Source organism: Seriola aureovittata, chromosome 17 (assembly GCF_021018895.1).
Source record: "Seriola aureovittata isolate HTS-2021-v1 ecotype China chromosome 17, ASM2101889v1, whole genome shotgun sequence".
NCBI classification, from domain to species: Eukaryota; Metazoa; Chordata; class Actinopteri; order Carangiformes; family Carangidae; genus Seriola; species Seriola aureovittata.
In genome coordinates, this window is record NC_079380.1 from 9,436,960 (window position 1) to 9,454,750 (window position 17,791).

The 17,791-nt window shown below is 38.5% G+C and overlaps 1 protein-coding gene and 1 long non-coding RNA gene across 4 annotated transcripts; one reads left to right on the forward strand and one right to left on the reverse strand.

Moving 5' to 3' along the window:
* Positions 1-1,544: 1,544 nt before the first annotated feature.
* zfand2a (zinc finger, AN1-type domain 2A) lies at positions 1,545-5,776 on the reverse strand. Of its 3 annotated transcripts, none has more exons than XM_056400389.1 (10): positions 5,682-5,776; positions 4,795-4,893; positions 4,603-4,697; positions 4,038-4,169; positions 3,798-3,949; positions 3,579-3,713; positions 3,376-3,451; positions 3,212-3,288; positions 2,065-2,149; positions 1,545-1,856 (listed from the first exon to the last, which is right to left on the reverse strand). In XM_056400389.1, the coding sequence occupies exons 2-10, from the start codon at positions 4,847-4,849 to the stop codon at positions 1,818-1,820; spliced, it is 846 nt and encodes a 281-aa protein (XP_056256364.1). In that variant the 5' UTR covers positions 4,850-4,893; positions 5,682-5,776; the 3' UTR covers positions 1,545-1,817. The 3 variants fall into 3 exon arrangements, with proteins under 3 accessions (XP_056256364.1, XP_056256365.1, XP_056256363.1); XM_056400390.1 differs by having other exon boundaries at positions 2,019-2,149; positions 5,596-5,773; XM_056400388.1 differs by having other exon boundaries at positions 5,596-5,772.
* Positions 5,777-6,332: 556 nt separating this feature from the next.
* On the forward strand, positions 6,333-11,543 carry LOC130185626 (uncharacterized). The gene is made up of 3 exons (XR_008830182.1): positions 6,333-6,642; positions 7,410-7,477; positions 11,204-11,543. It is a non-coding gene; the product is annotated as an uncharacterized LOC130185626 (long non-coding RNA).
* The last annotated feature ends 6,248 nt before the right edge of the window (positions 11,544-17,791 follow it).

The window sequence follows — 17,791 nt, forward strand, 5'->3', positions numbered from 1 at the left end:
ATTAGCAGATGGTACAAATATGAGCTCCAAATCCCACGTAAGGCATTTAGTGCTTCTAGTAGTTGGAAGAAATTTACTTTCCTCATTAATATGTAAATTTATGCAGCAAGATGCAACAACTGTTGAGATCAAATATAGTGCATCATTTTGTTCAATAGTAAGGTGTGGTGATATTGCAGCACTGAATACTGATGTGTTCTGACAAAGTGTGAAATGACAGAGGTAACCACGTCTTGGCATCTGATGAAGGTAATTAGGTGTTGTAGCGAGACGTGCTCTTTGCAGCAGGTTGAGGAGGTCTTCTCCAGTAGCTGCACCCAATTCAGCTTCTGCCTATTAAATATTATTATGTAAATGTCTTTGGTCAGCTAATGCCACTACACTTTCCTTTCCAATTGCTGGACTTGCGGGTTATTTCAAACAGCTCAGTGGACTTTAAGAACGTCTGTTCATATGACAAATGGCAGCAAAGGGTGAAAAAAAAATATTAGCAGATAAGGAGCATTCGGCAGACTTTACATGACAACAGAATCTCTATAAGACCAATAAGTAGCAAAGAGGTGTTTCCTAAAAAACAGCAGTGAAGTAAACATACATCCTGCTGTGACAGATTAAATATCATCTATGAAGCTTTCCTGCCCTCTGCTGTTCACACACTGAATAACTTGAGCTGAAACCATGAGCACCGCTGATGGGCAGCAGGTGCTGCTGAAATGACCAAATGTTTTCATCTTCAAATAATCAATCAATCTTTTTTAATCTGTTGTTGATTAAATGTCACGAGTTCCCAGAGTGACATCTTTAAAGTGTTTTGTCTGATCGGTGAATCTAAAACTCAAGATATTCAGTTTTCAGTAACCAGTGATTGATTATTTTCCAATCTGTCTGTGAGTAAAATTCTATAGAAGTTTTTCAGCATGAGTAGAAAATGCAGCAGGAGTGAAAATAAACATTTATCTATATAATAAACAATAAATCTGTTGTGAACTGTTCCTCAATTTTCTTTTGCTCTGGCAGTTTCACCTACATCATTTGTGAATAATCATCCACTTTAACACACAAATATTACATAAAACAAAAACTACTTTTAGCCACCTTGACCTGTCAGCCTTACAGCCAGAGTTTAAAGGTCGGAAAACAATGATAATTGCCATAATATCCTTCGACAGCAGAAAGTCAATTATTTTTTAGTCCTCAGACCTTAATTTAGATGAATTTTGCATGATGAAGGTCTCAGGACAAAAAGACTAAATAAAGGGAGAACAAATCCCAATTTGTGAAAACGATAAGCTTAGCTGCACAGGCATCACCCAGTTTTACAGAATAAAGCTGACCCAAATGTATCCAAAAGTGTCTGTGAAATCTGGGAAGTTATCTGTAAACAAACCCAAACCCTCCGACTGAAAGGCTGAATAAATTATTTGACTCACAACTCTAAACAACTCTTGCTGATTTGCCTAAATAACAGGCTTCACCTCTCAGAGTCTAAGTGTCGAGTGTGTGAGCACATCTGAATCAATTGAGCAGTTCAAAAAACCAGGGTGCGTCTTTGAAATAATTTATTCAATATTCATATATGGTAATATAATGGGTTCATCATGATCAGCATATAAAATATGTACAGAGCAAATCATTAGTAAAAATGACAGATCCTGCTGGGAAAGTATGTGCTTTTTATTGTAGAAGGCGGTAAAATCTCAGCAACTTCCGAGAGGATTTCTTCATGTAACAATCATTGATCCTGGTTATTGATATCCCAGATGTGCAGTTTCTAGTAGATAATTAGCACAGCTTGAAGTTTAAATGGTGATCTGTGATTAAGAAAGGCTGCAGTTGGACTGTTTGGATTCTCTCCCCTAAACAAAGAGAAAGCACAGTCAGAAACAAAGCCCCATTTCACTCCACATACACATTCAAATATTCATTAAAAATGTATGAAAAAGGCTAATTAGTCTTTCATCTTCTGCCACTAAAGAAAGTTCAATGAGGAACGGTTGCCATGACAACAGTGTACCTACATGTGTTCCTGTTAGCATGCTAGTGACGGCTAAGCTTTCCGGGTACCTGTTGTCTCTGCTGCTGGCGTCTGTATTCTTCTTCACTGGCGGCGAGAGCCTGAGCCAGAGCCAGATCCTCCTGCTCCTGAGGGCTGAGAAGCAAACAACAAAAACACTAAATGAAGAACCACAAAAACAAAAAGGTAAATCTGTGAATCATGGGTTTATTTGTTGTGCTACAAAACTATTTAGTTTAGTTTTTAACCGATGATACTGTCCTGGATATCTGGATAAAAATGGTGGGAAATATCTGTTAACAGTCAACTACCTTCCCATTACTTGAGACTCAAAACTCATTCTTGACTTTGGAAACAACAGTTAATAAGAGCTACTCATTCACCAAAAACCTGCTCATGAGTGAACCTTACAAACAAGTGGGATGAGGACTCAAACATCTCAAAAAGCTCTCCCTACTAATGTAATGAATATTTATATTAAATCTCTACAGTCATTTAGGCTGCTACCAACCACAATCAAAGAGAAGAGCGCTTTCTTCCCTTTGTTTAATCCTACAATCAAACCAGCCCATTCTGAAAAGCCTACTGCTGTAGGCAATCTGCCAGGTAAGGAATCTATTCAAGTCAATTGATATTCCTATAATGCACATAAGATCTGACCATAGATCAATGTTATTAAATATTTACTGTGAAAGAAGCAGTCTATGGCTGAACAAAAGGGCCTTTAAGTAACTTTTAACTTCCATGAAAGCTGTTGTAAAAGTGACATTACAGGCCAAACTCCTGCTCCTGTCTCGAAAAACTCTGCTTACACGTTGCACTATTGAACATTATGATTCTGACAAGTTGTAGACCAAACAAAAAATATCCAGCAGATTAATTGGTAACGAAAATAACAGCTGCAGCTACAGTTGAAATGATGTTTTTCTGTCTCATAAATCTGAACAATATAAATGTCAACAACCTTGCTTGCATCAGAGCACTGTTGTTTATACAATTAAATTCATTCAATATTAATTACACTTCATATTTCTCCCGATTGGTCAGACACTCTTCCCCCACTGTTTTTAGCTGAAGGTCAATGAGGAAAACACTCTTCCTCTCTCAACAGCAGCACACAGACACGAGTGGCTTAGGACTAATGTGAAGCTGATAATAGGATATTTCTCTCGTTATAGGTTGAGGAAGTTTACTCACCTAAGGGCTGGCTGAACTGTTGGCCTTGATTCAGCCAAAGACATCTCCAGAGCCCTTTGTAAAGCCTGCTCCTCCGTCTGTAATGAGCAGCACACTTGTGTTTACGTTTTACTCGCATTGGGCAATTTTTGAAAATCAGGTGAAGTCACGTAAATCGTGCATACCAAGCCGGCCTGAAATGAAGCTGAGGGTGGTATTACATTCTGTGCTGAAACAGAAGTAGGAATCCGTGGGGTAGTGCTGAGAAAAGGAGGTAAAAATAGGACCATGAGACAGGAAGGAATTGCTATTTTAGGTGTCCATTTAAAAAGTCAGAAGAACAACTATTTATATGAACATTTAGAGTCAAAAGAGTAGAAGTGCTTACCCGCTGTTGGGGCCTCTGGTATTTGCTCTCACACCATTAGAAACAGGTCTAGAGTTTCCTGAAGCAGATGAATTAGAGCTGGAGGCAGAAGTGGAGGTGGAAGAAGCACCTTGGGCCCTCGTTACAGCAGCATGTCTAAGATTTAAAATATGTACATATAAGTCTGATACATTTCAGCTGAAACAGCATTATCTTATGGTGTAGTAAAACTGTACCCACCCAGATTTGGACAGAGGTTTCCCATCAGTCTTACAATCATGGTCTAGTGGGTGCCGATGTTTAAGACAGTAATTTAAATGGCACTGGTCACAGGTTACTCGCATCATTTCCTTCTGCTTACAGCCTCCTTTAGAACATTTATTTGTGAAAATCTGAAAAAAATTGTTCAATATTAAAATGGTTATTTATTTCTGTTATAATTTAGAAAGGTACAACCGATTAATTGTATTAAATACATACTTTTCTCTTTCTTTGTGCAGGGTCTGATTTGCAGTCCCGATCAATGTGTTCACCGACTTTAATGTCGGGCATCTCCCCTCTCTTGACAGGAATGGGGATGTTGCACAAAGGACATACTGGGACCTGGACATCCTATAAAATCAGATATTACGCAAAACACAGGAATAAAGATTTTTAAGTCTGAATATATTACCACGCTGTTGTCAAATCTCACTGCAATAAAACAAAGATATTAAAACGATCATGGTTTTTTGATTCTGCGTATAACTTGTTATACATTACAGGATTGACAATCAGCACAGTCCAACTGGGTATCAAAATGTAGAAGCAAGACTCATCATAATCTGCTATGAGACTTATTTTGGTGGATGCTTTAGGACTATTTATTTATGCTCATATATGCACACTGATACACCGTTTCACTCAAGATTAAAAGAATCAAATAAATAAAAATAAATAAAAGTTAATAAAAGCTGGAATTTTTTTGATATATATGAGCATTCTTGCATTAAAGGGCAAAGAATTGAAAGTGTGTAGAAGTTGTACTGATAACATTATGTGTTACCTTCTTGTAGGATGACATGCATTTGTGATTTGCATAGCTTATGTGGTCCTTGCAGAAGATCTCCTGACAGGCATCGCATCTCATAGGAAGAAAATCTGTAGTATAAAGAAAGGTTTTAGATTTCAAGTTCAAATCAAACTTAGATGCACATAAACAAGCAGGACATGGTCCTCTTTTCCAAACTGTACTCACCTAAACGTTTGCAGGTCTTCTCAGAGCAGTGTTCACCTAAATCTGGAAACTCCATCACAGAAATACCTCCACAGCTGACAATGGTAGAATCTCAACAACCTGAAGGAGGTAGAAAAGGCTTAGAGTTTCACTCAAAACAGATGAAGTGCTGACTGCTGACTGTCAACACTGACAAGGGGTGGATTCACTGCATGCTAGCTAACGTTAGCTTTGAAATTAGCTAAGTCATTCATAAGTTTGTTATTTCTGGTATCATGTCAAGACAAGCTTACTTTCAAGTAAACTTAGTAGCGATGCTGGTTTTGGCTTTCAGACGATGTCTTGGTTATGTGGAAACATAGATGTCATCAGCCTCCTAGAAAAAGCTAGCTAGGCCAGGCTAATTTATACGATTAGGCTCGTTACATAACTACCGTTGAGGACGGTGACGATCGTATGGCTGACATACAACTCGCCCAACAGCGAACAGAAATGACTGTATTCTGACCACATTATGACACAAGTTGTTTTCAAATCGTCATCAGTAACACTTGTTTATTAACTACACAAATGCTAGCGATTAGCTTGTGTGTTGCTAAACAATAGGCCAACGTTAAAGTAAATGCTACCTTGTGTAGAAAGCATTTTTTTTAAGTAAGTGAAGACAAAGATATGTCCCTCTCTAGCCCAAACCTCTAAAATAAACAAAGTAAACACCATCAACATGATGATTTTGTTTTGTGGTATGTGCTTAGTCAAACTGCACTGTTAGCTGACTCAAGCTAGCAAGATAAATCTGATTGTTTTTTTTTTTTTACTTACCAAATCCCCTTTTCCTTTCAGTCCCTTGTGTTACAGTAGGAGGCAACGGTGTTATCTTAAATTATCCAGGTTAACTGTGACTTTACCTTGCCTTTTTGACAGTAGTTTGACTGTAGATCCCTGAGCACCACTGTTTGCTGCGCTGAGCTGTTGTCGTCAAGTTTTGATGTCACGCACGCTCCTCCCACGTCAATTACGTAACCTGACGTCAGGAAAACTCACATCCATAGACTGAATATAAGCCACGTCACTGTAGGTGTGGTTTGACAGACCGTAGAAAACACAGGTGAAGTCTGGAAAGATCTAGACCATCACATCTCAGACAAACAGTGTAAAGTTTATTCTATTTGCTAAAGTCCACCCCAACATCTCTCTAACATTTTCTTCTTTCTCTTTCCTCTCTATTTTATTTGGCATATCTATAAAAAAAAATTCTCAATCAGGTTTTTTTTTTCTTGTTTTTTAAAAGAAATGTATTCAGACCATTATCCCACATAACAGAAGTGATTAGCCCAAGTACATTTAGGGGAAAATAAGGTGTACATTAGCAAAGCAAAAGTCTCAAAATATGTAAATTATGGACATGAAATTAGAAACACTGCTATCGACTTGATTACTTTATTTTGAAAGGTTTAACCAGGGATGTTTGTGACAGTGAGAGGAAGTATTTATTGCCCCCGAGTGGCCACAGGGGTGAACTTCAAAATGCTATTAAATTTGTGTCCAACACACGCTGTTACCATTGGTAAAAAGTTTGAAATGTCAGTATTTTGTACAGTTTTTAATAGTGTGATGATTGTAAAGAACAACTGTAGCATTAGTGTTGGTAATAAATCTATTAATGGCTGTTTTCTGGTTTGGAGACTGGTCTACGCCCGTTTCCGGATCAAAACAAAGATGGCAGCCCAATGCTTACCCGGATAAGAAACTGACACAATTTTGAAATCAGGTTAAGCGGGTGCTTTTATTTTTGTCATCTAGTGGACAGAATATTTTTTCATCCAAATGATGAGAAGAGTCTTTGAGGTTTCTGGAAGTAGAACAACGGTAAGTGTTTCTTGGCTTTTTAAACATCACCTGTATGCTACATTCTGATACAAGAGTTGTATAAACTTTGACTAACTTTGTGTGTTGACAAACTACAAGCAAATACTAATTACTGAAGGTGAAAACAAACATGTATGCTGCACTTACAAAACCTTTCCCTCCAGAAATAAATACTGTGAAGACCTGTAATTCTGAAACATAAACAATACAATTACATGTTATGTAATCATTTTCAACAATTTTTATTCCAGTTAATATTTTCAGTTAACTTATGCCAAAAACCTTTCCCTTTGGAGTGATCTTTATTTTCTTGTAGAATTCATTTCAAATAACAGTAATGTAGACCTCATAGAAATAGTTGGTGTTTTAAATTCTAAATGTCTTTATATCCAATATGACTTTTCATGAATGACAGTCATTCTGGAATACATTTACAAACAGTAAAAAATGTTCTACGCGTGACAGGAAAGTCATCATGAATTTGTGATTCAGAGTATACAAATGTACATTATCATTAAACAAATCAGATAAAAAATTGACGCCAAGAATGTGGGTCATTTTTGGACAACATCAATTTTCTGAAGGCTTAAGTTTTGCAAAGCACAATCTCCATGTAAATAAGGCAGTCCTGATATTTCACAGGTCATTTACATGGAGAAAAGTCACAGAAAACTTTAGCCACCCACTTTGTTAAAAATAGTGCTGTGTCATGTTAGCCTTTTGTATAACTTTTCCACTGAAGTTTCCTTGTGTTTGCTTCCCTCTAGTGGTCACCATGGAACTGCAACACATGACTGTCATTAAATTACATCAATGCAGACATAATGCGCTTCGGGTGAGTACTTTCAACCAGAAACTAAATAAGGGACACTAATGTTAATCGTTCTCTAGTGGACACAGCTAATATAATATAATATAATATAATATAATATAACAATAGTTAATAATATAAGTCTTTAGCAATGTAAAGCAGAGTAATTGTAGTCATGTTATTACTAATGATAATAGTATCTGTATTAATAATATATACTCAAATAATCTGAACCCCTGCACTGTAATGCATTCCAAGAAACTGTCCTTAAATAAATATCAAATCTTATATTCTTCACATCCATCTCAGCACTGAATGAGGTTGGAATCCAACAAACGACTCACCTCCGGGCTTGTCTCGGGTGATTTTTGTTTGCCTCGTCCTTTACCCTCTCTACCAGCTGATTGCGCTCTGAAAGATGCTTTGTATCGTATTATAGCTCTTGTTGCCCCTCCTCAGTGGAGGAATCAACGCAAGATTATTGTACATTTAACAAAACAAGCTCAACTCAGTATCCACTTTTGAATTTTCCAGAGCTTTCAACTGTATCACAAGGTCATCATCAACAAATGGAGTTTACTCAGTTCTCATGGAGATGAATTTGCAAGCTTAATCAGTGGTAGTAAGAGAACCGTGAGTCAGGATTATTTTGTTTGTTCTGCCGTTTCGTGTTGTTTCGTGTGCAAAGATAATTTATTTACATTTATTTCTTACACATGGCTCTGCAGTAGTGCAGCACTATTTGCATTTAAGCAATAACCTCTCCTGTACAAGACTTCTCTACACTAGCTGTGGCAGAGGTTGGTCAAGGTGTGGAAACTTTTGAGATTCACTGAATACACATTTCAAATTTTCAAAGTTTATAGTGTACTTCTAGGTTTTCCCAAAAGCCTTAGTATTGTAGCAGTATGACTTGATGTCTGGGTTCAGACTTAAGCAAATCATTACCCCTTCATGATACCAGTAATTAGTGTTCCCACATGATGAGTGGTGAGAGATACTGTGTGTGTGTGTGTGTGTGTGTGTGTGTGTGTGTGTGTGTGTGTGTGTGTGTGTGTGTGTGTGTGTGTGTGTGTGTGTGTGTGTGTGCGTGCGTGCGTGCGTGCGTGCGTGCGTGCGTGCGTGCGTGCGTGCGTGTGTGTGTGAAGACATTTACCTGGGAGACAGAGTTTCCCATCGAGATGCTAGTTAAACACTGTTTTAGTTTAGTTTAATGATGAGTTTGTTGCATAATAAAAGCCCAGCTGGCATCTGCAGGTACCTGTGGAGGTAAATTTCTCATTGAACCCTGCAGTTAATCTTTTCCTCATTATCATTTGTTGGACAGCATGTGGGTGTTGCACTGTGTGAGACACTTCATGCTAGTAATCAACATTTTGTAGCTACAGTATTTCCAGGGACATACAATGAGGGAGTGAGGAAATATCCTCTAAAAGTCGCTTTAATCATGGCCAAGAAGTAGAACCTGACTTTTATCGCTGTTTTTCATCTGTTTGATATGAGATTTCCTCTGTCTACGGCAGTGAAGTTAATAGACTGAGGAAAGTATTTGCCTTGGAGTTTAACACATCCTGGGTGAAATTTAATTCCTAAAAGTATCCTTTCTAAGCCATAATGCCCTGATCCCTGTTTAGATACCAGATGTCCCAAGTTCTCCACATTAGATGAGCTGCCATTGGAAGTCTTTTGGTATTAGTTTAAATGGGTTTTAACCTTTTTAAAATACACCGTCCCACCAGTGGCATGCATTGGCCATGGCAGTTTTAAGTGTGTTTTGGTCTGTACTAAACACAGTTTTCATACAACCTTGACAAATTATATATTGTTTGAAAGCTCTAAGACTCCTATTTCTTTCCATGCAAAGCATTTTATGATCCACATATCACTGCAAGAGCTGCTGAAACAGAAGAGTTGCAGTTGTGACTCCCAAAGTCTTTTCCACACAAAAGGTACAACTGCAGGCCAGCTAACCCTTTTTATACCAAAGACAAGCATAGATGAGACAAAACAAACATACGTTTCTACCATGGTTACACCCCTGTATCTTTGGTTCAATATTGTTTATATTCATTCTGACTTTTTGGTTGTAAAATTTAAAGTGTCAGCTTAAAAATGAGACCAGGGTTGTGACTGTAATCAAAAGGGATGAAGAACAGTAACCATTCTATTTTGGGTTAGGGCTGAATGATAGGCAAGAAAGATAATATTGCGATTATTTTGACAGATATTGCGATATGAGTCACGATTATAGTGGGAATGGTAATTTTTGCATTTCACTTTCACTGAAAAACAATATAAACATGATGATGATGTGATTTTTTGCTGAGGTTCATACCAAACAGTGTATGTTGTAATATATGTTCCCTTACGTCTGGAGCATATCATTTGTCGGCCAGGGCATCTCTGTAGCACCACAATGCTTAATTATGGTATGTTGTGACACATTTTACCTTTATATAAAGATTACAGTTCCTGCGATTTGGATATTGCACTTAACCATATTGTGATTTTGATAATTTTTCAATTAACTGTACAGCCCTATTTTAGCTAGCCCTACATCATTTTCAGGCTTCTGCACAAAAATGGTGCGATCTCATTGTATATTTTGTATATTTTGTATTCACTAATATGTCAATACAACTTTAACAATATTGTGAAAAATACATACACAGTGTGACTCTTGAAGTTAGCATGCTAACCAGCTATCCCGGGCTCATATCAACCTGTCTCTTCGCTTTCCCATAGCAACTCACTGTAGCCCCCAATCTGTCCTGAAGACGTAGCGCTGCTCAGAGGGTGTATTATAACCTCTTGTATTATAAAAACGATGATGGTTGAAGCTCTTGTCGACAGCAACAATCACCTGCTCCTGGCAAGAAACCACATTCAGCGGCAAAGAAAACTTACAAATTGCACTCTCTCTCTTGCACTATAGACTCTTCTGCACATATACAGTGTATTTGCACAGCTTCCTACACAACGCTCAATCAATGTCATGCATATGGCCTAAGTATTGTAATGTGTACAGTGTCTGTAGCTTTTGAATTAATTTACAAAGTACTTACTAAATGCTATATTTATTATTTTAAATAGTTCTTTGTCTTTATGTTTCCTACCTCTTCAGACTGTTCCACGTGCATTTCCCCTAAATAAGGTCTTATCTTATCATCTTATCTTACCTTAACGGTTATTTTAAATGTGCCCACCAGTATCTTTAGCTAAGTTGAGGGCTGATTTAGACCTAATAGGAGTCATAATAAATTCAGTCTAGTAAGCCTGGAAATATAAGGTTCTCTAGTGGGTCGACAGCAGCTCTGATAAACTGTTCATTGAAGATTTGACATGCCATCCAGAAAAATAGTTATGTACTTTCTGTCTTTTGAAATATTTATTCCCGAACGAGTCGTTCAAAGTAATATTCGGCTTTTGTGAAAATGTGTGTAACTCAGTTTTATTAAAAAGTGAGATAGAGCCACATAATTCCAAAATCACAGTCTGACATGAATTATTTAAACTCAAGTCCAATCATCCAATCTTTTGACAATTTACTGAGAGCAAATCTTAGATTATGTTCTCGAATTTAAGTTTGGACTCTGAGATGAGTGAGTGTAATGAGGTGAAATTGACCTCAACATTGTTTTAGATGGCACACAGGCTAAATCTCTTGCAAACTGATGGCTTTAAATGTTAATTTCTCAGAGCAGAGAACTGCTTGGTTTAATGTTACCAGGCTGAGTGGTGTCTTTGCAGGTTTTACCAGTTGATGGCAGCAGGATTCTTCTACAAACTGCTCAGTGAGCTGTGGAGGGACTGTGAATACAGATGGCTCACAAAGGGTGTAGTGACGACGGTAAACACACTGCAAATAAAGCGTGTATTTCTATGTTTATTGTCAGTACATGGTGAAACTCTTGTTTTTAATTGTTGAATTTCAAACATGAATGCCACAACAACCGCATACAATTAGCCTACAATATTTTTGCACATTTGAGGGTTCAGCAATATATATATAAAATAAAATATGAATAAACTTTAATGTATAAATAGTGATGATTTCTACTGCTCTCCTTATTCTGCTCATAAGGACCAAAATTATTAAGAGGGGATCAATAAAGTAACTGATTTAAATGACATGACTACAACATATTCCTCCTCTGAGATGTTGAATGTAATGGAAGATCGCATCATCAGGAGCCGACGGAGGCAGTTACAGAGCGCATACAGCTCTCTCCTGTTCTGCAACACCTGTCTCATAAGCTGCTAATGCTACGGCCAGATGGCACCACTCTGGAAAACACCTGGCCCTCCAAACACATCCCCGAAGCTTCCTCACACGCTCTAGACCCAGACCTTGTCTTTGATTGTTGTTAAGGATGCAATTTCAGATTATCAAGTCATATTAGAGGATTACACGATCTCTCAGTGGGGTTGAATAATATAAAAAAATAAAAAAAACAGAGGAAGGAAGGGGCGGTCGAAACACTTTCAATATACTTTTATTTTTCAGATTAGTTATAAGATGAGGAATCATCTTTAAAACAATGAAGGAAATGTTTAAAAGTGCAGTCCATAAACCAAAATCAACTGCCCAAGAAAGAAATTTCAGTCTTGTCAATCTTGACATTTTGAGCTATGTACCCACTTTTGAGTGTGTGTCTATTAGGAATCTGTGACTTATTTTAGGCCTGCAGTATAGTGTGTGCTTCCTACACTTTCTTTTTAAACTGCTTTGACTGCAGATATATGAGGTTCAAACAGGGAAACTCAATAAGTATTATGATAATATTGGACAGTCAGAATGATTTTCTTTGACTATAACATCGACGTGGTGGTAATAATAAAACACTTTATTGATTGCCGCAGGGGAATCGAGGTCAGAGGTCAGGAAAACAGGGCAGAGGTCAGCGCTCAAGAAGACTGATGAACTGGATGATTCAGACACAAAAGCATAAAGCTGAGTTGTTTGTCGTCTCCAACGATTTGTCCCCCCTGCCACATGTTATTGGTCCCGGTAAACATTTGGTTATTGTGTTCACATGTCTGTCTACAGTGGCAGGCTGAAAAGAATACACAAAGGAAGGCAAACGGCCACTAGAGGGCACCACAGGTCTTTTTATGGACACTGAGAACAGGTCTTCTGAGATTTTGGTTTGATGAATCCCTAATGGAGGGTCAAGAAAGCCTGAAGGTCTGTGGGTAGCACTGGTGTGTCCCATCACATGTATAATGTGTGTGTGTGTCACTGACTGCACAAAGTGTAGGATGCCGAATGTGGTAGTGTGGTTGTTTTTGGGGTTTTTTTCTGCAGAAGATGAAAGAAAACTGAAGTTGATGTTCAGGAGATGGGCCTCTCAATCAGACAAAACATCCACCGATGTCCAGAATATGCCGTTTTTGCAGCCATGAGAAAGAGCAGCAACAACAGTGGTAAAACATATGCCTGAAGTTTGTTGATCGTGCATCTCAAAAGTCCACTATGAGCTCCAGTGTGTCTTTTTGTGTCAGAAAATGGTGTCTCGCTTTGCTGCAGTGTAGTGCTACAGTAAATATCTCTGGGGTTTTCTTTCTTTTTTTTTGTTGTTGTTTTTTGGTACAGCGGCAGATGGCCGGGCTGCAGAGCACAGTCACCACTCTCTCTTTCTCTCTACCAGCTCTTTGCAATGTGAGGAAACAGCGAGGGACTTGCTGGCTATCCTGCCATCACTTCCAATTTGGCTGCAGCCAAAATAAACCACACAAGCTTAGCAACTAGTTAGTGTCTGCTGATAATAAATAGCTACATTTCTCAGGCCTAGTTTCAACTTTATGGACTTGGATGAGTCTCCAAAGTTTAGGTATGCAACTCTTACGAAACTCTTTATTGTATATTCATCACACAGTTTAATACACCTTTATAATATGTAGGTAGAAGGTGACCTGAAGGGCAGGGGAGTTTATTTATTATCTCAGAGGAAGCTGTGATGTTGTTGCGGGGAGTTTGATGATGTCCATGGAGCTTTAAAAACCAAACAAACCTATAATTTCTCCTAAACACATATACAGACAGAGTCATGCACAGAAGCTATAAGAGCTGCAATAACAAGACACCCACAGTGACAGGCAGACTATGTATGCACCTATTCACACTTTCACCCATCCAAACCCATTTGGGATTATATGGAGGATGGCTTAAAATTTGGATAGGCTAACACTTTTTTTCTTCTTCTTCATATATTCCTGTAGAGTTGAATTATTAGATTGAAGTTGAATAATAAGCACTGAGTCAAACAGCACACCCTTCATCTGCGGAGCTGTAATTAACGGGGGCAAAATGCAGGCGGTGGCGAAGGGAGGAAAAAAAAAATGCAAATTATTCTGCACAAAGGCTCCTCACAAATTGGCGTCACCATTTCTCAAATTATATCATTACTATATTTTGAAAATGTTAATCTGTTGAGCGGATTTCCCGGGGGAGTTGAGTAAATTAGTTCTATTTCCGAGACTGCCTCTCTGCAAAGGCACGGCAGCGACAAGCACCTCTGATTTGCTGATTACAATTAGACTCCCCAGTTTGGGCTCCTTCAAGCATTGATAATTTTCGGCATATTAAGCACGTTTTAGCAAAGGTGATAAGTCAGTTTTAATTGAAATGAAATTATTATTCTAATGGAAGTTTGGTTATTATTATTAGGAGGCACTAGTCATTCTAGCTTCATTTTTAATATATAAATGCTGGGGAGTAAAAAAAAAAAAGATTTTGAAGGGCATTAGGGTGTCAGGATTGAATGAGGTAATTTGAAGGGAATTACTTTCTCTTCTATCAGAAATGAACTGAATTAAAAGTCCAAATCAATCGCTTTCACTTCTCCATTCTACTTTGACAGCGGCACAATTACAGATAATTAGATGGGAGGAAACTTTTAATTGTGGGATTAGAGGGAGAGAGAATTTGTAGGATCAGAGGAAAATTTCCAGGCAGAGTTTTCTTGCTTAAAATCGAATCAAAGGATTTGCGAGCTTAAAATGGCAACCACCTTCTTTTTTTTTTTACTGTTTAATTGGAATTGCATCTAGTTCATCCAAATCATCCAAAACAATTAATTTAGATTTAATTCTATAATTATCATCAAATCGAATAATGTGCAACCTAATTTAGATAGTTAAAAATTAACGTGCGTGAAGTTAATTGAGTAATTAAACTCCTAAACTGCTGCCTATTAATTTGCCTGCCTAATTAAAAATGAATTTGATTCTGTGCTGCTAAAGTGGGCATCAGTGTTGGATGGGCATGTTGATAAGGCCCTGTGTCTTTTTTTTGGGGGGGGGGGGTGTTGTTGGGTGGGGTGGGGTGTATCAATTCAACACCCGTATTATGTTGGCACTCATGATATGAATTTCACTTATCTGGTTATCTGGAGTCAGGTGAGTATGCAGCTGCAAAATCCTCTTATGAGACTCAGCCAAACAGACAAACAACACAAAAAGTTGGCAATAGAGAGACTCATTTAGGAAGGGAGAAGATAAAGTCCAAGTGGAAGTGCTTGATTTCTTCTTGTTTAGCTGCAAAACGTAACTTTGATGCATGTCAAAAGTCAAGAGAAAGGGGCTTGTAGGTAACAGTTGTTGTATGTTTGCACATCTTAGAGTACAAGTATATGAATTAGTGTGTGTGGAGAGTTTGTGCTGTAGTGGGTGGGGGTGGGGGTGGGGCTTTCCCATGTCCTCCATCAGTGCCCCTGCCTCATTCATCACTGTGGTCAGTAGTGGACTTATAGCAGCCAACTTCGTGGGAGTGATTAGTGCAACACTAACACAAGCATTTAATATGAGGCAGCAGCGGAGAAAACAACAGTAATGTGTGTGGCTCTAAGAGATAAACATCATCTTATCACTGATATGATACACTCTCCAGGCTTCATTGTGTGTTACTGGTCATACAGTCATTCTTTAGAATGAATTTACATGCATCTCTACTGGGAGAACAGGCTGGTTTATCTTGTAAACTGTGCTTGAGGTGATGGGTCACATCTGACTAAGCTTGTGGTGGAAAATAGTCACATGCAGTGAAATGTCAAAGTAATAAAGTATTAATATTTCACTATCTTGGAAAGGGCAAGTTGTTTTAACACAAAAGTGTTTGGATATCCCACACATTTACACGTTGGGCTCCTTTACTTTCTCTGTAAGTGATGGAAAAAGATGCACTTATTTTTGTAAAGGGGAAAACATTGAGATGTGTTGAGGTGTGTATCTGTCAGCCTCCTCCACCATTTATTGGCCCTGGAATTTCTCTCTTTAGATGGAAAGTTAATCAATTAGTCTATAGGCCCTGTGCTCTTATTGATTCACACCAACAATTCATAAATGCAATAAAGACCATGTGTCCTGCTGCAACCAAAAACTGGACACAGAACTGTCAAAGAGGGGAAAAAATATATACACACAGATATATATATATATTTATTATCACTTTCCCCTCTGAACAGCTGCCAAAAGGGCCAGTTATAAAAAGGTAACAAGGCAGGGCAACAGAGCGACTGAATGCTGGCCTTGTTCGCCTTATTATCGGGTTAATTAAAGCTAGAATCTGACAATGTCACCCGCTTGTAGAAAAACGGATTTAAATGCAATGTCTCTGGAGACTGTGTCAAGGGCTGCTTTTCATTGAGCTCCTGCGTGTGCGCGCCGGAGTTGGGGACAGCCTTATATATATGCTTGGAATCGACGAAAAGCAATTATTGAATTTTAGATGTTCAAAAAAGAAAATGAATGGGGAGGAATTATTCATAAGATCTTGTCCGCGTGTGCGTTAGAATTAAAGTTAAAATACAGAGAGAGGAGGGGTGGGGTGAGGGTGTGTGTGTGTATATGTGTGTGTGTGTGTGTGTGTGTGGGGGGGGGGGGTGCTTCAAAGACGAGACTGCTAAAAAGGAAGATGGATAAATAGGCGAGATCATTTCTGAGGAGTTCATTAAAATGTAGGGCTACACATTGAAATACAGAGGGTTGTTATTTGGGCTTGGGGGTCAAGTGACGAGCGGATTATATACTTCCTCATAATAATATTAATTAAACAATTTGCATGCTAATAGGGTAACAATTATCGCAGCTTCTGTTGAGAGATTCAGGTTATTACAACATGCCAATCCGGGTGCCAAGGGTCAGGGAGTGAGTGGGGTGCGAAATTTCAACTCTGATTAACATTATGACAGCGCCAGACTTGGGATAAATAAAGTCGAATTAATTATTTGAAAACCTAATGAGCAGATAGGATTTAGGCGAGTCACATATTGAGTGCATGGGGTTGCACAAGTGGAGGAGCTTTCCAATTTGGTTTCCTGATAGGAAATGTTGCGAGTGCCTGTAATGCACATATGAGTATGCTACTTTTTTTTTTTTTTCTATTTTATTCTCTTCTCTTGTTTTGTCCCAGTCTCTATAGTAGTTGAAGCCTCCCTTTATTTGGTCATATATTTTGCTCATAACGCAGCGTTGCTCGTAACTGAAGCTTTCGCCTTGTAACAGTAAAATATTATAGTTTCACTCTCGCTTTGTGCCTTCAGCAATGTCTCAGCTCCCCCTCAAACACAGCCATATTTCAACAGTCACCCTATTTGTTTTACGCCCTGCACGTGAACCTGTCTGATTGTAAAGGTTTAATGTATTTAAATCATGATCCATAACTAACATGGGAGGGGAGGGGAGGGGAGGGGGTTATCTCAACTCAGTGGTTCCCAAAGTGGGGCTCAGGGACGAGGCAGGGTCGCACAGCCCACAGAGGGTCGCAGGCATCCCTGGGGGGAATATTTTATTCCAACAATATATTATCAGTTAAAATTTCCATTTTAAAAAAAAAAAAAAGAAAAAAAAATCAGCTTTCACTTTTCTCTGCCACCTCCTTAAGAAATGTGCCAATATCCAAATATACACACAAAAAAAAGAATACACAAAAAAGATTTTAAAAATGCTTATAAAAATAGCTAAGGCGTTATCTTGGATAAAATGTGTGTTTTTTCTTTTGGGTTTTTTTGGGTTTTTTTTGCCTAATCTGGTCTAATATTCAGCTATTTGCAGGTCCTCCCGTGAACAAAAAGTCCGGGAGCCTCTGGCCTAACCTATCCGCCTGCATAGCCTTTCCTTCCCGGGATTCAGTGAGCCCTTCCTCCCGGTGGGTCCCCCGTGTAGTTGCGATGTAGTTCTTATCAAAGCCCTCCTGTCTTGTTGTGACAGCTCTGATATTGTTTATTGAGGTGGATGTCAGCTTTAATTAGCAATCGATACGGGGAGCGTTTGCAGAGTGCGTCTCTGACGTCAGAGTCCATTACCGCTTCTCATTGGGTCTCATATTCCCAGAGCCTG